The sequence below is a fragment of the Vigna umbellata genome, chromosome 8, assembly GCF_029865625.1.
Source record: "Vigna umbellata cultivar VRB3 chromosome 8, Vumbellata_1.0, whole genome shotgun sequence".
Taxonomy (NCBI): Eukaryota; Viridiplantae; Streptophyta; class Magnoliopsida; order Fabales; family Fabaceae; genus Vigna; species Vigna umbellata.
The window spans coordinates 33035034-33057837 of NC_142172.1; the positions used below are offsets into that span (position 1 = coordinate 33035034).

A 22804-nucleotide genomic window follows, 5' to 3' on the forward strand; every position below is an offset into this window, starting at 1 on the left:
TAGTCTTATTGTATTGCACTATTGAAGTGTTGAAAGGGCGCGGTTAATTGAAAATGAGCGAGGAAGATGGACCAAGGAAGAGGAATATCGCCTTTATTACTGTCTGTACCATCTTCCTTGTGGGTTGTGTCATAGGCATCGCATTTAGCGTTAACGTGGAGACAGAAAGTTCCAACAATGCAGGACGACAGAAGGACCGCGTTATTTCCTCTGTGAAAGCGGTGAAAATCCTTTGTAAACCCACAATGTACCAGAAAGAATGTGAGAAAAGCCTGATGAAAGATGCTGGGAACATCACAGACTCCAGAGAACTCATTAAAATTGCATTCAATGTAACCATGAAGAAAATAGGTAAAGAACTAAAAAAAATAGATAACATGCACAAGAATGGGAGTGACCCCAGAGCCAAGATGGCGCTTGCAACATGCAAGCAACTGCTCGGTCTTTCCACTGGAGAATTCAAAAGGTCAATTGAGAAAATGGGCAAGTTTGATCTCGACAATCTGAACAACATTCTCACTAGTTTGAAAGTTTGGCTTAGCGGTGCAATCACGTACCAAGAGACTTGCCTGGATGGTTTCAAGAACACCACCACCCATGCACGGATTAAGATGAGGAACTTGTTGACCACTTCCATGCACTTGAGCAGCAACGCCCTTGCCATCATCTCAGCACTTGTTAGTACTGTCGAATTGGGTACGGAAATCGGGAGTCGCCAACTTGCTGAGGGTGGCGAACACGTTTTTGGTCACGGTGAGGTTATTCCCTCGTGGGTTGTTGATGATGATAGTGGTGCTGGTGTTCGTAGACTCCTTCATCAAAGTTCTCACAGACTGAAGGCTAATGCGATTGTGGCGAAAGATGGTAGCGAAAAGTTCAAGAGCATCGGCGAGGCATTAAAGATGGTGCCTAAGAAGAACAAGAAGCCATTCGTGATTTACATTAGGGAGGGTGTTTATCGGGAGTACGTTGAAGTCGCTAAAACCATGACTCGGGTCGTGTTTGTCGGTGATGGTCCCAATAGAACACGAATCACAGGCAAGAGAAACTTCGTGGACGGGATGATTACTTACAAAACCGCCTCAGTTGGTATGCATATCCTTTCCTTATATAGGATCTTGCTACGAAAAATAAACAAGATTAAGTCTGTTTTACAAACAATTTGAAGAATATCGGTGGTGATGAAGTGATCGTGTTATATTGCCATGTTAATTAGTTTATGTATGCATGCAGCTATCCATGGAGATTACTTTGTGGCCCTCAATATAGGGTTTGAGAATTCCGCTGGTCCCCAGAAACATGAAGCAGTAGCCCTAAGGGTCCAAGCAGACAGATCCATTTTCTACAGATGCTCAATAGATGGGTACGAGGGCACGTTGCATGTTCATGCCATGCGTCAATTTTATCGGGAATGCACCGTTTCAGGCACGGTGGATTTTGTCTTTGGTGATGCAGTGGCTGTTTTTCAAAAGTGCACTTTCGTGGTGAGAAAGCCATTGAAAAACCAACAATTGATTGTGACTTCTCAAGGTAGAAAGGAGAAGCAGCAACCATCAGGAATAGTGATCCAAGGAAGTTCCATCGTGGCCAAGCGTAAAGTGAAGTCTGATAGGAAGGCTTACCTTGGTCGTCCACTGAAGAATTACTCGAGGACCATCTTCATGAACACTTACATGGAGGACATTATTAAACCTGAGGGGTATATGGCAAAGCAAGGACGACGGGGTCCTTCAGGTATGAACACTTGTTTCTATGGTGAGTACAATAACAGTGGTCCTGGTTCAAACAAATCCAAGCGTGTAAAATGGCGTGGGATCAAGAAACTCAATTCAAAATCTGCCAGGCAATTCACACCACTCAAGTTTTTTCATGGAGATCAATGGGTTAGAATTACTAGGATTCCTTACTACCCTGACATCCTCCCCAAGCGCTAAACATTTTTTAGAAAGGAGCATGCGTGCTAATGTGCATCCCAGAGACTAGACTCGTTTGATTAAGGCTTCGATCTTTCACTTTTATTTCATTAGTTTCAACTTTTTGTATATTCTGTAATGCCAAAATTCTCCAACTGCAGAAAGATCATCACTCGTTCCTTTAGGAGTACATAGATTTAATGTAATTAAACCTCTCCTTAGGAGATTTTGTTGTTAACAAAATTGAATATATATACTTCGTATGGACGTTGCTTCTTATTCTCATCACTTCAAATGCCAAATCTTTTCGGATCGATACAACTTCTTATAAAGTCCTACTAACATGATAACTTGTCCAATTTCAAAACTCATTGTAATCTGACGTCAGTGAGAGAAAATTCAAGTAAAATCAAAGTGTTAGATTTATATATAGCATCATGAAAGCGGGATAATGAAACCAAATTAAACAATCAAAGGAAAATGTTTTTTTATATTTTTTTTACCGTAATTTTTGTGAGTAATTTCAAATATACGTACCAATAAAATAATAACATAATTATAAAAAATTTCTTTTTTCAAAAAATTATTAACATATCTTAGTATTCATCCTGAAACTATACATCTTTATCTTAAACACATGTTTTATTGTTTATATTTTTCTCTTCATATTACATTATATATCTTATAAACTTATTATTGTTTATACTTTCTGTAAAATGATCTTCTTTATAAAAAAACATGTTCAAAAAGTAATACATTTTAATTTTGTATACATTTGTTACATATTTATTCTTTTATTTCTTTTCTTATCATATGATATATCCCATAATTAAATTTTCTCTCTAAATGTATTTTTTAAGTCTTGATAAATCTTTTTAGTGTGCATGAATTATTATTGTTTTTAACTTTAAAGAATTACTATAATGTTTTAAAAAAAGTGTTTGAAAAATTAAAAAGACACCGAGTGCGGACCTGTCCATTCACACGTAAACAAAAGTAAAATATATTATTTTACTACTATTATTATAACAGTACTACATGCATTGAATTTGATACACCCGACTTTATCCCAAACTATATTATATTAGAAAAGATGAGCCGCCGCTGATTAAAGTTTCAAAGATTATATTAATAACATGTGATACATATATCACTTTTTTTTATCACCGATCTATTCGCTTTTGTTTATTAATATGTTTTGGTCGCTTTTTAGTCCCTAAAAAAGCAATCTTAACTTGCAAACGTTATTTATATTTTGTAATAAATATTTCACTCTTTCATGTAATATTACATAAAATTTATTTAGTTAAACCAATAAATTTATTAAAAAGAAAATTCAAACAGACTCCATCATATGAAAATTGAAATACTGTAATATCATATATGGTACTTATGCCGCATTTTTATTAAAATTGAAATATTTTGATAAAAGAGAAGAAGAAAGAATATAAATAATAAAAAAGAATAAATTGTTTTGAATGAGGTGGGAAGTATAAGTAAGGGAAGGAGGTGTTCATCTGCAGAAGATAACCAGAACAGATAACAGAGAGATAAAAGAAACGATGGAGAGCATAGTTCACAGAACGGTGGAAGTAAATGGCATAAAGATGCATGTTGCAGAGAAGGGAGAAGGTCCAGTGGTCTTGTTCTTGCATGGCTTCCCCGAACTCTGGTACTCATGGCGCCACCAGATTCTCTATCTCAGTTCCCTCGGTTACCGTGCTGTTGCCCCTGACCTCCGAGGCTACGGTGACTCCGATGCCCCTGCGCCAATCACCGCCTACACGTGTTTCCACCTTCTGGGTGACATCGTGGCGCTCATCGACTCTCTGGGTGTGGACAAAGTGTTCCTTGTGGCCCATGACTGGGGTGCCATCCTCGGTTGGTACCTCTGCCTCTTCCGACCAGACAGAGTCAAGGCGTATGTCTGTCTCAGTGTCCCCTTCCGACCCTTCCTCGGACGAAACCCCCAACAGAAAACCGTCGATATTTTTCGTGCCTTGTACGGAGAAGACTACTACATATGCAGATTTCAGGTACTTTCTCTTCTTTTAAGCTCTTCCGTATCAGCTACCAACACTGCTTCTAGAATACTTCCAATAAAGTAATATCAGAGATCTATATCTCTGGAACAAGACAAAAATCAAAGTAAAGAATGATAAGTAAGCACCAAAAGTGTATGGTACTGCTACATATAGGGTGGTGTCCTTGTGAATCTATGCTACTGCTATTGATGTTACGAGATTGTATTTTGCTTGAAGTGGGTTATGTTATATCTCATAAATTTTAAGCATAGTAGTGTATGTGCTGATGTGATGTGTCGCACAGGAACCAGGGAAGATGGAAGCTGAGCTGGGTCGCGTTGACACTGCATATCTGATGAAGAACATACTCACAACGCGCCATTCCGGTCCACCCATTTTCCCGAAAGGGGAATATGGAACTGGATTTAATCCCCATACTCCAGATACCCTGCCCTCTTGGCTCACTCAACAAGATCTTGATTATTTCGTTACGAAATTCAACAAGTCTGGCTTCAGTGGAGGCTTGAACTATTACAGAAATCTCAACCTGTGAGTTCCTTTATTAATCTATTTGGGATTATATCAGATGTTTGTTTACAGAAAAGGAAAACAAAACTGGCAAAGAATCTGGGAGCTTCATAGCTTAATCTATCTAATGTTCTTAACATGAGATTTGATACAATGAAGCATTAAGCAATATGGTTTGTAAAAGTTATGATTTTGGTGATGGTTTTGCAGAAATTGGGAGCTGACAGCAGCGTGGACTGGAGTAGGAATCGAGAATGTACCGGTTAAGTTCATTACAGGTAGCGTTGACTTGGTGTACAATTCCCCGGGGATGAAGGAGTACATTCACAATGGTGGTTTCAAGAAAGATGTGGCATCTCTGGAGGAAGTGGTGGTGCAGGAAGGAGTTGGCCATTTCAACAACCAAGAAGCAGCACACGATGTGGCCAATCACATTCATGACTTCATCAACAAGTTCTGAGTCACAGTTTCTATCTCAAAGCAAACCCACTTTCAATTCTGCAAATCAAGTTTCGGTTATGCGTGTAAACTGTTAATAAAGAAAAGTTATTGGGATGATTTCAGTCAAAATTACTTTTTTCCCAGAGTTATAGTCAGATCTTAAGCAAAAGTACTATCACTTTTTCCTCCATAAGAATGTCCTATTCTTGAAGGCAGATAAAAAGATCATTAATTAATATGTCTATTAATCTTGTGTATAGACAGAGAAACTATTAATTATGTGAGTAAAATGTCTACTGTATAGTTTTTTTAGTATTGAGTATAAGTCAAGAAGCTTTTAATGATACGACAAAATACTTTACTAGAACGCAGCTCATGTAAAAGTCATACAAATAAAATTACAATTAATATCTTAAGGTATCTTGCACCATTTATTACAGCATCCTTCAGGAAAACAAAAGAGTATTGCATTAGATAATAATGGAGTAAAATTTTATTGATGACATAATGTAAAGTACTTTTTCCAAATTTTAGACATTTTAAAATCATTATCCAGGTGAATGGATAATAGTTTTTTACACAACAATTATAAATCGTTTTCATATAAAATTTGTTGATTATGACAACATTAGAAAATTGTTGAAAGTATGACTAACATTAGAAAATTGTTGAGGGTATGACTAACATTAGAAAATTTCTTAAATGCATAAAATAAAAATTATTATGTTTATTTAGTTAATATACTTTTTTCCAACTTTGTACATTATACTTTTATTTTACTGATCATCTTACTTTGAATAGTTATTGTATTATTTAAATATTATTAAAAATCAATAATAATATTTTATGTAATAAATAAAATATTCGTTTTATTTTTTTTATTTTAAGAATTAAATATGTTTTTAACTTTTAAATTTTAATACGAAAATAGAATTTGTCTTTTTGTCAATTTTTTCTGCATTTAAATTTGTTCTGAGTATTATTTCAACCTCTTTCCATTTGCAGTGCGAAAAGATTGCGCTCGGCGTTATAAAAACACTAGAAGCAGTTTAAACACTGTTATGAAAAATATCAAGATGAAGAAAGAAAACTTGAACAAACAGTAGAAGCACAGTATCAATATTGATACTATACGAAAGAAGCATTAATGCTTCTTTCTATTGTTGAAAATGCTCTACAGGAAGAAAGATTGATCTCAACGTTTTGACCCCCAAAAGAGGCTCTATTGGAACACAGACTTTGGTCAAATAATTCGAAGTCAAAACTGGCAAATCTCAACGCCCAAGGTTGACTAGAAAATTAATATAGAAAACAGTGAGCTATAGAGTTCTTGAGAATGGTGGAAATTTTCAAGATTCAAGCACCGCTGGAAAATTTGAGACTTTGAGATGGGTTGGGGATACAGGCAAATGGGTGTGAGGGAGATGAGAATGAGAACTTTAGTTTCGGAACAAGAAAAAGAGAAGTAAAATATGAACTTGGAGAGAAAGTTATATGGTGTGAATAAAAGGTTACCTTTTTCTAGCTTGTCCCCAACGTAACAGGCCGTAATATTAAATTTTGGATTGTTGGGAAGTTTGGGTAGGGTGTGGAGGAGGAAAAGAGAGAGAAGAGAGATGGAGAGCATAAAGCACAGTATGGTGGAAGTAAATGGCATAAAGCTGCATGTTACGGAGAAAGGAGAAGGCCCAGTGGTGTTGTTCTTGCATGGTGTTTTGGAGGTGAAGGGTTGTCTCGTTAAATGTATCCACGTCCTCTTCTGCTCGTACTCAGTGTGTCCGATCCTCCGTTCCTCAATTTCCTTCTCAATGCGCAGGTGGAAGACCTGCAAAAGATTATCCGATACTAAAGTCAGTCGACAATAATGGTGTTTTTCTATCGAACAGTAATAAATATGCAGTAAATGCAACCTATCTACCACTCTCTGGATTTGTATTTATCGTTTTCGCTATGGGCTTGGGATCAGTGAAGAGTTAATCACGGCCCAAATTCAGCCCAATAGTTTTTAACCTCAACTTATCTTAATCCTGGTTAATTAGCGACTGGCCGGTTCCCAAAGTTCAGTTTTTGAACCAAGCCAATCCATATAAGCGGCATGGTTAGCAGACGGTATGACCGGCCGGCCTCATCTTTTATCCGTTTCGCGATCGCGGACCCACGGGCGTCCGGCTTGGTCTACTGTGGACGTACGGCGTATATGACGTCCGATCCTGTACACATGGCTTCCCTGAACTATGGTACTCCTGGCGCCACCAAATTCTGGCTCTCACTTCCCGCGGTTATCGTGCTGTGGCGCCTGATCTCCGAGGCTACGGTGACACGGAGGCCCCTGTTCCGGAGAGCAGCTACACGTGTTTTCACCTCGTGGGAGACATCGTTGCGCTCATAGATTCTCTGGGTGTGGAAAAAAGTGTTCTTGGTGGGACACGATTGGGGTGCCATCATCGGTTGGTACCTCTGCATGTTCCGGCCAGACAGAATCAACGCCTATGTTTCCCTCAGTGTCCCCTTCCGACCCTTCCTCGGAAAAAATCCTCAACAGAAGACCGTAGACGGTTTTCGTGCCTTGTATGGAGATGACTACTACATATGCAGATTTCAGGTAAATCAAATACTTCGTATATTCTTTCTCTGCATATCAAATCTGAGAACACAAAGAATGGTTTATTAGTATGAATCATCTGCCATTTTATTTGCAGCAGTGAGTGTGGTTTCAAATGAAATAGTTTTAGTTTATGGTATGAACATGATTGATGCTGCCATGGCCTGCGTATCTGTTGAACAACATATTTACGTCCCGTAAAACTGGTCTCACAATTGTATCTGTTTTACATTCATCATGGAGTACAGTTTGAGTTTATCACTGTTCTCTTATGTTCTTCTTTGTGCTGGTTTTCAAGACATGTCAGGTCCACCAGTTTTTCCAAAAGCGGGCCATGGAACTGGGTTTAATCCCCATTCTTCACCCACCTTGCCGTCTTGGCTCTCTCAACAAGATCTTCATTATTACGTTACTAAATTTCAGAAGACTGGCTTCACCGGAGGCCTGAGCTACAACAGAAATCTCAACTTGTGATATCCATTCATTTGTTTTCTTATGTACATGTGCTTGTGTGCTGAGAAACTAATACTACGACGTTTTCATTTTAATGATTCTGTTCAATCTCAACGACATGTGCTAAATTTTATTCATTTTGATATTATGATAGTTGGATAAAAATAATAAGAAATTAGCATGTGGCTAATAGTAGCATCTTGAATGGTTTATGCAGAAACTGGGAGCTAACAGCATCGTGGACTGGAATTGGAATCGAGAATGTACCGGTAAAGTTCATTACAGCTGGCGATGATTTGATGTACACTTCACCGGGGACGAAGGAGTACGTTCACAACGGTGGTTTCAAGAAAGATGTGCCGAGAAGGTGTTGCACACTTCAGCAACCAAGAAGCAGCAGAGAATGTGAGCAATCACATCTATCATTTTCTTAAGAAGTTCGGACCCTGAATCATGGGCATATCAATAACTCACTCCAACATTTTATTACAAACTATGTCACAGACTCTATTTTATGGCAACTTTTGCTAGCTCCGTTTCTTAAAGCTCTATTTATGCTTGTTTGGCAAGGTAAAATTTATTTCATGAGATCGTGTTGTGTTCTGCAAGAACACAAACGTAAGCAGATTGCTTTGAGCAATTATTGGGCAAAACTTAACTATATACTAAACTAGTATAGCCTAGACTGAACTCATTCACAGATTATAAATAAAGATTAAATTGATCCATGTAATATATTCTTTTACGAGCCCTCCTATAATCTTATCATTATTATTAAATTTATGTAGTAACTGTTTTTCTAACATATAATCTTTTTATTACGGTAATTTACACAAGAAAAAGTTAATAGACTATTCAAATATAAAAAAGTGTATGCAAATTCTAAAAATCAGATCTCAAATCAATTACGAATAATCAATGTGGGTTCAAAATATATATTCAATATAGAAAAAACGTGACAATGTTTTTGTTTAGTCTAGGATTAACAGCCATCAGCGCATCAAGAAACAAGTTTAATTTATCTACAATAATTTGAAGTTTAGCCATAAAGTGATTGGGTGCCACAAATATCACTGAAAACAGTACCGAAGAGTTAAGTATAGCCTTTTCATGAGAAAAATAATAGATGCTAGTCGTTCAAAAATTTCGTAGTTTGTATATGGTAAGATTTAGGAGAGGCCAAAGTATGTACCACAAAATTAACGATTATCCAATATATGACATCAAAACTGAGTTAAAGCTTTCACAAAACACATAATCGGAAAATAAAAGCCAAAAATGAAAACTTCGTACTCAAATCATTATCAGAATACAAATAACAAGAAAACTGCCTCAATCAACAGTCTAAAATATAAGAAAAATTTGCATCCCAGAGGTAATAATACCAGCGTAGAATTAAACACTGCTATCACATCACACCCTAAATCCTCGGCTGTTCCTCCTTCCTCTAGCCCTCTCGAACTTCCTTCCCTTAGATCGAACATAAGGTTTGGTGTGGCTGTGAGGAACACCAGGAGCCGGACCAAAGTGCTTCACAGCTTCACGAGCATTCTTTGGGCCTCTAAGAAGGACCTGCATTCAGCAATTACACAGTTCAGGTAACTCGGCAAATGAAAGCTTCAGCAACCAGATAAAATTAAAAAGTACGCGACTTAGATCAATACAACATGCAGTAAGGATTATTAATTCATCATAAAATATTTAAAGCAAATGACTGAAACAATGTGAAGGTAATATGAAAAAATTCAACCACGAGCAGACCACTCAATATTCAGAAAAAGAACTAATTCTAGGCACAAATAGGTTAAACTATATGTATCCCATGTTTCTCATCTAATCACTCAGTTTTTATTAATCAATATTAATCTTTGGTTTGATTAGTATGTATCAAAAAGCAAAAGAAATTGAGACGAACCAAATGTGTAAGAAAAAATAACTTCAAGAAAAACAGAAGATTAAAGGAGGAACTATAAAGGATATGGTAATGTCTGATATAACACGAGAAAAAAAAACAAAAGCTTTCAAGAGAACAAAAGCAGATATTCAGATAACGAAAAAGCCAACAGTAGCCTCTAAGCATACCGTGTTCTGTCCAAGAGGTGCCCTAAGAGCCAACTGATCAAATGTCAAACATTCACCGCCAGCCTTTTCAATTCTTGCACGAGCAGTCTCTGTAAACCTGAGTGCTGTAACTTTCAAGGGTGGAACTTCATAAACACGGATATCATCAGTTACAGTCCCCACCACAACAGCAATCTTATTTTCCTGCATAGATAAATTTTAAAATTAAACCAATGGAAACAAATGCAAAATTAAAAATGAAAAATATTACAAAACAAACGAACCTTTCCCTTGGTATACTTAATCAACCTTGACAAAGAAAGTGGGGCCTTGTTAACCTTGCTCATGAACAATCGCTTGAGTATAACAGAATTGAAATTGCTGCCAGTTCTCCGGACAAGGAAGCGATAAAGCTGATCATTTTAAAAAAAATCAGAACACTTCAAAGTATATATAAAAATGCACATATTCAAATAAATATTGTAGATAAAACGGGAAAATTTTGAGAAGAAACGGTACAAAAAATAATACAAAGATAATAACAACTGTAAACTTGAATATCAATATTGTCAAGTACCAGTGAAATAGACTAGTTCCCTCAGTAATTAAACTGAAAATATTAATCATCTATAATCAGAATTAGCATGGTAAAATGAGATAAAACATCATCGGGAACCTTTCTCATGTACAAGCTCCATCAATCCATAATCAAGGGAATTCTAGAGCTAATATTTCAAATTTAAAATTCAGCCTTAAGGTAAAAACGGATCTGCACTGCAGTAAAGCAAACAAACATACAACAACAAAAAATGAGGTGAAGTCTCACAAGGGTTAAATGAAACTTTCTTTAACAGCTTCTAAAAACATCATAACAGAAGAAATCAAACAAAAAATAAAAACGGCACCGCTTATGGGAGAAAGTGGCTCAGAAAAATGTGGAAAATTCTATTCCCGGACCTTTCGATGGTGAAGGTCTCATAATGAGCTGGGATCACATTTATCATCACTGACCACAAAGAAAAAACCATGAGAGAAGTGAGTTGAAACCTACCTTAACCAAAAGCTTGAGATAGATATCATTGGACTTTGGTGCTGTTCTTTTCGTCTTTTTGCTTTTACCTCCGGCTTTCAGATCGATCCCCTGTGTGTCCAATTCAAATGAACATAGTTAGAGACAGAAAATTAACATTGCTATAGATGCGGAACAATGAGACAGAGAGAGACGAAGAACCATTGCTGCTTCGGGTCTCGGAACGAACCTCCTTCACTCTTTGCCGCTACACCTGCGATTTATGATAGCAAGCAAATTAGGGTTTTTTACTTCTACACTTTCATAATAGGGCTCAAAATATGGGCCAGCTTTGGTTCTGAAACATGGGCTCAACTCTTCGCTCTCTATCTTCGGCCCAAATTTCCGTAACAAAGACCTAACACAATTATTAAAATCAAATCAAACTTTATAATATTATGTTCGTCAGTTGCATCAGTTCGAGTTTCACATAAAATAGCATTTAGTTTGTCATGTTTAATTAGATAGATTTGATTTATTTTGCAAATAAAGAACTTATTTAGTTTAGATTTTGAAAACCCAAACTAAATCAATTTAGTTAAGTTAGGTAGGTTAGTTTGATATGGAAATGAGCTATGATAATATAACTAAATGGTAGTATTTTTTTTATAGTTTATTTTATATTCAAAGTAAAAAATATTTTAAATGAATATTTATGTGCTTTATTTAGTATCTATTTCTTGTATTTATTAAATAAAATTTTATTAAATTTTGACCAGAATATGACGAAAAAAACATAATAAATTTTAGGATTTAATATGTTTTTGGTCCCTTAACTTTTAGTGAAAATTGGAATTAGTCTCTCTTGAAAACTTTCGTTTCATTTAGTCCCAAACTTTAGAAATGTGTGAATTTAGTCATTTTAACCAAATTTTGTTAACTTTATTTGATGTTTTAAGTGCGTTTCATAATAGCATTTGAGTTGTTTATACCTTTTGGCACATTTTTTCTTCAATATTAACTGAGAAATGCATTTGAAACATCAAATAAAGTTAACAAAATTTGGTTAAAAGGATTAAATTCACACATTTTTAAAGTTTGGAGACTAAATTAGTCCAAAAGTTTGAAGAGGGACTAATTCCAGTTTTCAATGAAAGTTAAGGGATAAAAACATATTTAATCATAAATTTTATGACCAAAATAAAATACCTGTAACAGAAACTCAATAGATATCGAATTAAAGGTTTTCAAATTTAGTAGAGATCAAAATACCATTAAACTTAAAATGTATTAGAACTTATTTGTTATAATTTAAAAAAAAAAAAACAATTGACTTTAAAAAAAATCATCCATAAATTTTATGTTTTTCAAGTAATCCGACGAAAACAATATAAATATAAAATCTTATTAAAATCAAATGCTTTTATTTTAATTGTTTCTCCTAGAAATCAGTTATTTAAAAAAAACTATTGCAAATAACAATAAATTATAAGTTATATATATAGATAATACATACATACATACATATATATATATACATACATATATACATACATACATATATATATATATATATATATATATATATATATATATAAACTATATTGAACAGTTGGATTGATTCATATAAGTTAAATTTAACAGTTCAATGAAATATAATTAGTTTGATTCCAATTAGAAGTGAAAAGAATCCATTTCTTGATTCTATGTAATTGGTCTTAATTTAGGTGATGGGATTCATTGCCATGCCAACCAAATCAATAACGATCCTTAATAAAGTGTATATGGAAAAAAATAAAACTTATTTTAATAATCAGTGTGTTTGGAAAGAATTAGCTTCTAACAGTTAATTAAGAGATATGTTGGATATGCAACAAAATGAGATGGTGAAGTCCAACAAATAAAATCTATAACCCCATTTGAACTCCACTGTCCAGCAATGATACTAGAGTCTAGACTTTTATTGATTTTTTTAATATTTTTCATTGCTCAACCTTCAAAATATACTAATGTTAATATATTAAAAAATTATATTTAAAATATCAAAATCAGTGTATTTTAAAAATGGAGTAGAATATTAAAATTCGTGATAATCAGCTCCTATCCTTCTCTGAAGAACAAGATTTGAACGTCTGAGACTATGGCTCGAAAACCTTTATCTGTCAATGCTTTCATCAGCAGCTTCTAATTCTACCACAAAATTAGAAGTGCTCCAATCAGCCAGAACTTTTCAAATTTATGTCTAATTCTTATCATAAAAGAAGTTTGAAAACAGTAAGCAACAGAGTTTTTAATAACACTACTTAACTAAATTTTATTGGACATCTAATCATTTTATAAATCTCATGTATAAAACTTTGTGATTGGTAAAATCACTTCACTATTAGCTAACAGAAATCCAATTTCTGATTTTGTAGTTTTAATAAATTTTAACCGACATAATACATGATATATAAAGACGAATGTGCTATGATATACATAGTACTCCTCACAAACTTAGCATAAAACTTTTTAAATAAATGGAGAACTTTTTTTTAACTTATAATCTATCATATTTCCAAGACCAAAAATATTCTTGATTTAATCAGCATCACTTTTGTCCGTTTTCTTCCTTAAATGTAATTATAAATGCCTCTAACATTTCTCCACTACCCAGAAGGTACTACTGACATCCTTTGCTAATCTTTTAAAGAAGGGTATAATACCTCCCATACCCTGACAACATTTGTACATCAATGACTCGATAGAATTGACTCATGGTGCATGAGGCAGTGAGCAATCTGAGAGGACAAGGGTTAGAGATGTGGAAGCACCCCCCGCTTTTATACAACTATGGTTTTTCATTTATAAATAATTTTTCTACAGAAAAAAATCCATAAGACCAAACAAACTCTTTTTAACAACTATACTTCGGTCTGAAGAAAACTATCTTCAAGGGAAAAATACTACAAAAAAACTATGCAAAAAGAAGAAAAGCGAGAGTACAAAATACAGCAAGATTTCATTTTGATAATTATAACAAGAAACTCAAGGATTCAACTACAAATTAGCACCGTTAATTATGTTCTCAACATCACATACAAGGAACACTCATCTGGAAATTCTTCTTCTATGTTCTTGAGCATTAGAAGGCAGTTGCTCCACCATCCTGCCCCCAAGCTTTCTCGCAGTTCGCTTTATAGCAGCTAGTTTCTGGCGTTGGCTATGGCTTTTTCTTTTGCTGTATGAGTACAATATATAAAAAGAAGATAAGCACCATTCCAAGAATAATTATGAAGGAATCATTTGTCAATGAATGAACATTAAGAAAGTAGATAAGAAAAATTCAAGATTCTGCTTAAGATGCAACTCTACTTGAATTTGGTACAATGTCAAAGGGCAAAATATTAATTTTATCACAACTATCTGCAATTTGACAGCATGCATCGAGTAAAGAAAATCATGAAGAATCGCTTCTAATAGGAACGGGACCATACAAAAATGCACAGCTACTCAATAATAGGAAATAAAAGTACATTCGGACCTTACAAACACCAAGCCTGCTGTTAGAACCATCCCTCCAATAGCCCAAGAAACCCTTTCACCGAATGGCATTTCCCTCACCCATTGGTGGAAATCATCCAACATCCTCAAGCTCTCACCTTTCTGGGTCAACTCAAGATGTGAAGTCTTCCATGTATCAGCAACAGAACCTAGACTGGATTTATCACCATAGCAAGAAGCCTCTTCTGAGGCAATAAATCCAATATCAGATGAGCTCACTCGAAAACCTGCAGCAACACAAAGATCTGTACCGTTGGAGACCCATTCAGCAGCTCTACCACATACAAAGTCATTTACGCCACAAGGTGCTAGAATCTGGTGTTTCAAATCATTCAAAAAATGGGTATAAGGTGCCATGTTAAACAATGTTGTGGTATTAAAAAGGATAACATAAACATACCAAACTCTCTATTCCACAAAAATAAAAATAAAAAGCTTATGTCAGAGCCAAAAGCTTAAAAACATTTTGTTGTGAATTATTAACAACAAACCAATCATGTGTAAATTTTTGGTTCTTGACAAAAGAACAAATGAATGTTTGACAAACGACATGTAAATTTTTGTTTCTTAACCAACTGATGCAGACTCTGCATTTTTCATAATCTTGTATAAACTATTTTGAAAAAGAGACAGTCATCCACAAACCTGTGTTTTCACATCCATAGAGAAGTAAGCATTTGAGCATGCCTCATAAATTCTCTCACATAAAGATGCACAAATAAGAGGAGGTCCAGGCTGAGTACCAACACGCGGATCACAAATGGAACATTCCAACAGTTCCCATAAGTGCAAGCACTCTGGGTTAGCTTCCCCAGTTGTAGCTAGCTTCCTTACAGACATCAGAGCAGGATGTGTATGGGTTACATCACAACAAGTCTTTTTACGAAATATCCGGCAGAGGGTCAAATCTTTAGGACCCTTTTTGGGAACACTACCCTCAGATTTGAAGGGAGGAAAACGACCTCCTTGAGAAACACACACTCCATTGGATTTACCTTCATTCAGAAAAAGATAAAGAGAACTGAGAATTAAATGCATAGAAGAACACTGCTAATAAGTTTATGTAACAAAGGAGCAGTAACAAGATAAAATTAGAGTAAGACCTACAAAAACAATTTGTTGCTTATCTCATTTGAGTAGATACCTTCTCAATTGCATAAAAACCAGTTGTTACACATTTTATCACAAGATGCATTACTAATTGCAAACAAAAAATGCATAAAATGGAATGAAAATTGAATTACAAGGCAGATTGCGATTGTGACAGAACAGTAATGGTTTGCCCATTATGATCCACAATAAGCTAACACTAAAAAAAATAGTTCACTACTCATTGTAAACTTACGATCAGGATTTATTATCATGGTAAATTTCCAACAACATCATGCTTACTAAAGGATGCGCATAAGCAATGGCAAGCATGCCCAGTAGTCCATTTTAGCTTTGTTGAAAAAAGAAGTGAGCAGAAACTAGGATGAAACGATGATCCCGACAAGGCAAGCCAAAGCGCAAAGACTAGACATTGGTAGATTACACTATTTCATGTGTGTGTCCATGAGAAATAAGCAAGAAACAAAGAGACAAAGTAGGTAAATACGTCATATGTGTCGTAATAACAGGTACATCGATTTATCCCACGTTCGCAACAAAATTAAGGTTTTTGGTTGGCTGAAACAAACTCAATTTTTCTTTATATCAACACGTGATCCAATAAATCAGTTCCATTTATATAATCCTGTTGAGGAGTATACTTCACCAACACAATGAATGGCCAAAGCAAAGAAAAACAAATGTCACATTTGGTATTTTGGTTCTGATAGAATGTCCTATCTGAGAAAGAAGGAATCACGGAAATGAGACCAAAGATCAAGGACCAACACTGCCAGCGCGGGTCAAGTTACTACTAATCAGAAATGAACCTTGTAAGACCAACTCAAAAACATCACTATGCGTCTACCGAACATTCCAAAACAATTCAAGAAGCGAATTCATATAGCAACGCTAGAGTGCGTATCTATCAGAAAGGAACATAATTGAAGAATTACCCGGATCGAAAACGATCACAGTACTAACTATTCAAACTACAAAGCATTTCAAAAAGAATAAAATAACTGCCCTTTCTATTTCGGCGTATCCATGCTTAAGCTTAATATCGAATTTTATCTTAACACGATGATGATCACAATGAAAAATTGTAAAATCAGTAGAAGATGTCTTTTTATTTATTTTTTCTTTAAGTGAAAAAGTATAAAAGAGAGAAGGTAAACCAGAAGAGTGAGGAAGGACGCCATGAAAGAGGAGGAGCAAAAGCAAGAAGCTATAATCCATATTCTTGGGTCCAAGCCGGGACTGCTTCCGATCCATACCCGCTAAACCACCATAGATTTCATTGAGTCTCCAACACTAACTACGCTGCAGCCAAACACGGTGCTATTCAATCCAAATGGGAACCTTCCAAATCATTTCTTTTTCTCAATACATCAAGGCTTAAAAATTATAAGCCCAAATTCGTTATACTCCTCCAAAGATGGCCCACATAGGAAAGCCCAATCTCCTCCAGGTAGCTTATTCTATTTGGGCAACTATATATGATATACGTAACGAGCACAAAGACGAGCCTGAACAAATAACAACGATTTTGAATTTTTATTTCATTATTTATTTTTACCAATAACATCTTGTAACTGATAGCAAGATATAAAAGAATGTATACTAGTGCAAACACGATTGACATGTGTTACTTTTTTTTAAGATAATAAAACTAATAAAATGATTATTAATGTTATTATTATAATTATAAAATTAAATTTAAATAATTTTTATTGTAATCAAAAGTGATTTTTTAATTAAAAATGATTAGTTTTAAAAAAAGTTAAATCAAAAGAACTGTTAAACGTAAACAAAATGGTCATTTAAAAGATTATATTAATATCACCTTAAGTATGTTAGATGTTAGCATGAGGCATCATTGGTATTGTATATTTCCAATTAATTATTCGAAAGACCCCTCAACTTACTCTAATATATATGTCCGCTGATAAAAAAAGAAAAACAGTGGTCATAGGTTAGTATATTTTCTCCACGCAAATTTCTCTTATAATCTATAATTAATAGATTAGAGATTCCTTTATCTAAGGAAAGTCAAATAAATATACTAGGATGATCTTTTGGTTCCATTCTCCATTAGTCTCAGTATTTTTATTTTATTTTTTCATAAATCAGGCAGAATATAGCACGAAATTATCTAGTGATACGAGATTATAACGATTTAATTAATTTTATATGACAATCAACTAATGTTATTTTTTTTCTATAAATTGTAAAATTACCTTTAAATTCAATGAGAAGATTTGGGAAGCAGACTGGAGAGAATGCTTTAGCAAAACAAGTTTTACATTCATGCAATCGTTCCGTTTAAATTTCATTTATTTATTGTGTTTTGGTTAGTTTGTCCGGCTGTAATGGCTGATAAAAACCACTGTACTGGCTGTTGATTTGGAATTATTGTTCCACATTACGTCCCCAAAATTATCATGTTGCGAAGGAAAAAGAAAATTTTACACAGAACGTATGTAACATATTAACTCATTTAATGGTTTGAACATCAAAGGAGAATAACCTGGTTTGCATATATAAGCAAGATTTGAAGTTCTAAAATAAACTTTTTCATGTGTTGCTTAAAAAAGGAGGCTCCGACAAAAAGATAGGTAAAATATGTTAACGAATATTCGTGGACCAAGCCCATTATAAAGTGTCGCTTTCCAAACCCTGCTTCAAGACAAGGCCACCTCTCCACAAAACTAATCGCCATCCTTAAAGCCAGACATATTGGACCCTCTCTCAACTTTTTAGTTTTTATGTTCATCTCCCTCTATCCTCCATGAAACCAAGAACACAACTTCAAGCTCCAAAACAACATGTTCAAGGATACCTCATTTTTCAGAAAACAGATACAAAATGTGTGGAAAGAATTACCCAGAAACAGCTTAGAGCGTGAAAGCAAACAGTAATAAACAAACCTTTCAAAAGGCTTTATATATACACAGTACACTTAGCAAAAGCACGCCCATACCTGCGTTTTTACATATTTACAGCTAACCGACCATATAACCATAACTAGTTTAACACTGGACAGAACACTGAGCTGTTAAACCACACAAACCTACCACTGCATCATCCACGATTTCAACCACTCAACTGATGAACTCACACACACACACACACATATATATATATATATATATATATATATATATATATATATATATATATACGCACAAAAGGTAAACAAAAATGGATACAGCATGACCAGAAACAGCAGAGGAAAACAAACTATAATTTCATTTTTTTAGTGATCATGGAGGAGAGCGACGAGGGTCATTTCTCACACATCGAAAGGAGAAGAAGAGCTTGGTCTGTTCTGGCGAGTCTTCTCGAACGCATCCGATGTCGACCTTCTTCGAAAGCGGAAGGACTCTCTAGCTCCTCCTATATCAGTACCACACATCCATGCATAATAAGTATACAGCTTATATTCTTCATTGCATGACAAAACATGCTATATATTCTTCATTAAACTGCTTCATATTGCGACCATCGTTACATTAGCGGTTAGTGATCAGACCAAATTGCAGACCTTTTCCAGTTTTCTTCATAGATTTTATTCGGACAATAACAAAACATAACAAAACATAGCGTTGAGAGTTAAACTATACAGATGCTTTCACTGTCATACGAATCACTCCATCACCTGTACAGATATTATTACTATGCTGTATGTACCTCTATGTCATCAAAAGCATCTTCTAAAATAAACTTTCCAACAATAATAGATAAATATCCAGCCGCTTCTGTTTTTAAATAACACGTGAAATTTCCTAAAACCCGTTATGCTTTAATTCTTATATATATATATATATATATATATATATATATATATATATATATATATATATATATATATATATATATATATATATATATATATATATAGATGTAACAAGCTGAATTGAAAGTTACCTCACGGTTAGTTTTCATTTCCTATGTCCTTTTAAAAGTTAATTTTATAAAACGAAAAATATAGCAAACTTTCTTAATTTCTTAATTTTAATAAAGTAATTGTATAACTTCTTATTTTATCTTTTCTTCCTCCGTTCACCAATAATATTATTTAAAGATTGAAATACACTAACATAATTGATAAAAAAATAAAGTAATCTTAAAATTTACTATAAGTACTTTTGACCTGTAGTACTACGTGTATCCAGATATGGATAAGCACATTGCTGAAGATGTGTGGAAAGGAAACAAAACCGCCACCATGACTAACCCTAGTTAACCCTATCATAGGAAAGAGAAACTCTGTTCGAATAGACAGAATTACCCTTGTAAAAAATTTCAGAGTAACCGCCTCAGTCACACTCTCACACTGTCACTCCAGTTTCCCAGGAGATAAGACAACCCCAGTTCCGAAACCAAATCCAAGGTCTAATTCGTCATTTCACTGACAATAAAAAAAATGTAAAGGACAACCTAACCTGAAAACGGAGACAGCGGAGGAGTAGAACCGGCGGGTGAAACCGGCGCCGATCCACTCTGACTCTGGTATCCAGGTGGCTTTACGATCATGATACTGCGTGTAACTCTCATCGCATCTTCCGGCGAATCCTCACCGTATGATTTCACGCTTCCGCTGTCTGATTCTGATCCACCAAAACCAAAATCACACAACGACAACGCTTTCTCGTTAGCATAAGCAGTTTTTTTTTGTTTTTAATCATTTTAAGATTTAACACATGAAGTATCGCGTGAGTGTGTAAGAAAAATTTCGAAAAGTCATTTCCTGTTGCGATTCACGTTTTCTTTAACAGCTAAAATTAATTCGGGAAGTCGAATGAAGTTCGACGGGCATGCATGCGTACCCTTGCCAGAGTTGGATCGGAAAGCAAAGGTGTTGTGCTTTCGGAGCTTGCCGAGGCCGTTCTCCGGCGGAGGGCCGGCGACAGTGTCATCCCACAAGTGATCGAGTAGCCCCATGAGAGCGGATCAGATGGATCCAGTTAGCAGGTTCCGGGAATAAGCAGGGTGAGAGGAATATTTAACGACGGCGAAGCGTTAAAGGTCCAACAAGTCATGGGCCCAGGAGGAAATCTGCACCGTCGATTTTGTCAGGCACCACGTGGGTGCATATTGCGTGGCTTTTGGATCCAGATTCTGCTAGAGATAAGGTTTCCCGTACTGGTGGGTCCCACAGTTTGTAGGATTAGGATGAGTGGGCGACACGTGACGTTGGATGTGTGTATGAAGGAGGAAACTTTGCGTGACATGTCATTTTCCCGAAGGAGTATGTTCCAAAATGCCCATGACTGTTGTCCAAATCCCAAAGATAAGAACTTCATGAGATAGTTTTATTGCAACTTTTCTTAACAAAATTGTAAGAGAACCCTTTTTACAATTCCTAATAGAATCTTGTTAACTTGCTAAAACTCTCACAGTACAAAATTAAAAAAAAAGAATTACACAGAACATTTCATTCTGTTGTGTGGAAATATATATATATATATTTCTCTCTCTCTATATATATAACATGATTAGTGTCTAATAGAGACAACGAAATCCATTTCTTTGTTATTTGTTTGTGGCTTTGTCTTTTTTGTTAGTTTGTTTTCTTTCTGCTATAATCCCTTCTCTTTGTGTGTCCTATTTCTCTATTATTGTTTTGAAAATTGACATGGGAGATGAGAGAGAGACATTTAGCCACTTGCAAAAAGAGGGTAAAAACAATTGGCTAACTGTGTTTACTTTTCAACATGATAAACTTTCTGAACTTACAATCCTCTCAAGATGACTGGAATGACCAAAAGGGTTCTTATATCTTAATCCTTTCATCAATAACAGTAAGATATAACTTTCCATCAATCGTGGTCAAAGGGATAAACAAGAAGGTTTTAAACTGTAGAAGATAAAAAGGAAAACAGGAAAAAGAGAAAAAAAAGAGAAAAGCACACAGAACATGACACTGTTAAGAATATATTGAATATTAGAATTAGAGAAAATTGTATTAATATTTGAGTTGAGTTAAGGAAGCAGGTAAAGTTGGTGAAGAAGGAAAAGGAAGTAAATGAGGAATGGAATTTTGAAATGGAGGTAGGAGTAGGTATAATAGGGTTATGAGCATTGGGAGTGTGAGTTATGGTTGAAGAGTGAAGGTATAGAAAGTTAGAAAGTGCTCCAGGTGTTTCCTGTCACCACCCGAATTTTTTCTTCCTCGCATAATCCAAAATCTACACTCCAAGACGCAACCTCAAAGGACAATTCGTTACAGTTTCTGCACCACTCCTTACTCACTCTATTTTAAATCACACCTTTTACTCAACACAATTTTTATAACATTCTTTTATTATTAATTACTAAATCACATTTCACTTCTTTTTTCTCTTACAAGTTCAGCTTTAGAATTCTTCATTTTTTCTTAGTTCTCAATGCTAACTAACTACTATTTACATTCACATCAATAATCACTTAAAATTAACAACTTTATATAGTTTAACAAAATTAGCTGTGGAGACAAAATAAATGTCACCCCATCAGAAGATAACTACAAGGTAGAACTTAAAGCAATGAAACCATGAATGGTGTTGAAAAACAAGCACCGGTCTATCTCTCTATTGCATCAAATAATTAAATAATTATGAGTTTTGTACAATTGTTTAGTTTAAAAAAAACAACAAACATTAAATGCCTCCGAAACTTTAACTTAAAAATTGGTACTATGTAGAATATGGATCAATTTTTTTTCCTACAATTAAATTATGGATCAACATTTATTCTCTCAAACATGAAATTTATATTTTAAAATTTTTATTAGCTTTCAAATTTATAAATGATTCTTTAAGTCTTTTAATTTATCTTCCAAGTTGAATTATTTTTTTCTCCACTTTTCACTCTTATTCTAATAATGACATGGGGATACATCAAAATAAATCATGCAATCTTTATATCTTTTATCTTCCTCACTTTAAATTGATAGGCATAAGTTGAACTCTTACAATTTCTTTTTTTTTTTGGAGATTAAGGTAATTGGAATGTATTAAACAATATATATTTAATATAAAAAGGAAGTTGACATATAATTTTTGGGACAATTTCTCTATCTTTATTTCTCATATTTTATGAAAGAGTCTAAATACATAAAAATTTCACATATAACTTTAAATTAGAGAGATTAACT

At 34.6% G+C, this 22804-nt stretch overlaps 5 protein-coding genes and 2 non-coding genes across 7 annotated transcripts; 2 read left to right on the top strand and 5 right to left on the bottom strand.

Moving 5' to 3' along the window:
* The first annotated feature begins 53 nt into the window (after positions 1 to 53).
* LOC124823249 (putative pectinesterase/pectinesterase inhibitor 28) lies at positions 54 to 2072 on the top strand. Its single transcript, XM_047295427.2, has 2 exons — positions 54 to 1089; positions 1234 to 2072. Exons 1-2 carry the CDS (start codon positions 54 to 56, stop codon positions 1932 to 1934), a joined length of 1737 nt encoding a protein of 578 aa, XP_047151383.1. The 3' UTR covers positions 1935 to 2072.
* Positions 2073 to 3420: 1348 nt separating this feature from the next.
* LOC124823227 (epoxide hydrolase 1-like) lies at positions 3421 to 5252 on the top strand. The gene is made up of 3 exons (XM_047295403.2): positions 3421 to 3949; positions 4242 to 4486; positions 4676 to 5252. The coding sequence occupies exons 1-3, from the start codon at positions 3476 to 3478 to the stop codon at positions 4923 to 4925; spliced, it is 969 nt and encodes a 322-aa protein (XP_047151359.1). The 5' UTR covers positions 3421 to 3475; the 3' UTR covers positions 4926 to 5252.
* Positions 5253 to 9150: 3898 nt separating this feature from the next.
* On the bottom strand, positions 9151 to 11406 carry LOC124823233 (large ribosomal subunit protein eL18y-like). The gene is made up of 5 exons (XM_047295409.2): positions 11254 to 11406; positions 11074 to 11163; positions 10307 to 10435; positions 10044 to 10226; positions 9151 to 9533 (listed from the first exon to the last, which is right to left on the bottom strand). The coding sequence occupies exons 1-5, from the start codon at positions 11254 to 11256 to the stop codon at positions 9375 to 9377; spliced, it is 564 nt and encodes a 187-aa protein (XP_047151365.1). The 5' UTR covers positions 11257 to 11406; the 3' UTR covers positions 9151 to 9374.
* LOC124823251 (small nucleolar RNA snoR53Y) lies at positions 10614 to 10698 on the bottom strand. Its single transcript, XR_007027629.1, has one exon. It is a non-coding gene; the product is annotated as a small nucleolar RNA snoR53Y (small nucleolar RNA).
* LOC124823250 (small nucleolar RNA snoR69Y) lies at positions 10940 to 11036 on the bottom strand. Its single transcript, XR_007027628.1, has one exon. It is a non-coding gene; the product is annotated as a small nucleolar RNA snoR69Y (small nucleolar RNA).
* Positions 11407 to 14020: 2614 nt separating the features above from the next.
* LOC124823234 (folate receptor family protein) lies at positions 14021 to 17031 on the bottom strand. The gene is made up of 4 exons (XM_047295410.2): positions 16842 to 17031; positions 15220 to 15569; positions 14555 to 14889; positions 14021 to 14251 (listed from the first exon to the last, which is right to left on the bottom strand). The coding sequence occupies exons 1-4, from the start codon at positions 16936 to 16938 to the stop codon at positions 14122 to 14124; spliced, it is 912 nt and encodes a 303-aa protein (XP_047151366.1). The 5' UTR covers positions 16939 to 17031; the 3' UTR covers positions 14021 to 14121.
* A 1550-nt stretch (positions 17032 to 18581) lies between these two features.
* LOC124823232 (Dormancy/auxin associated family protein) lies at positions 18582 to 20656 on the bottom strand. The gene is made up of 3 exons (XM_047295408.2): positions 20496 to 20656; positions 20112 to 20276; positions 18582 to 19062 (listed from the first exon to the last, which is right to left on the bottom strand). Exons 1-3 carry the CDS (start codon positions 20608 to 20610, stop codon positions 18959 to 18961), a joined length of 384 nt encoding a protein of 127 aa, XP_047151364.1. The 5' UTR covers positions 20611 to 20656; the 3' UTR covers positions 18582 to 18958.
* Between the last annotated feature and the right edge of the window lie 2148 nt (positions 20657 to 22804).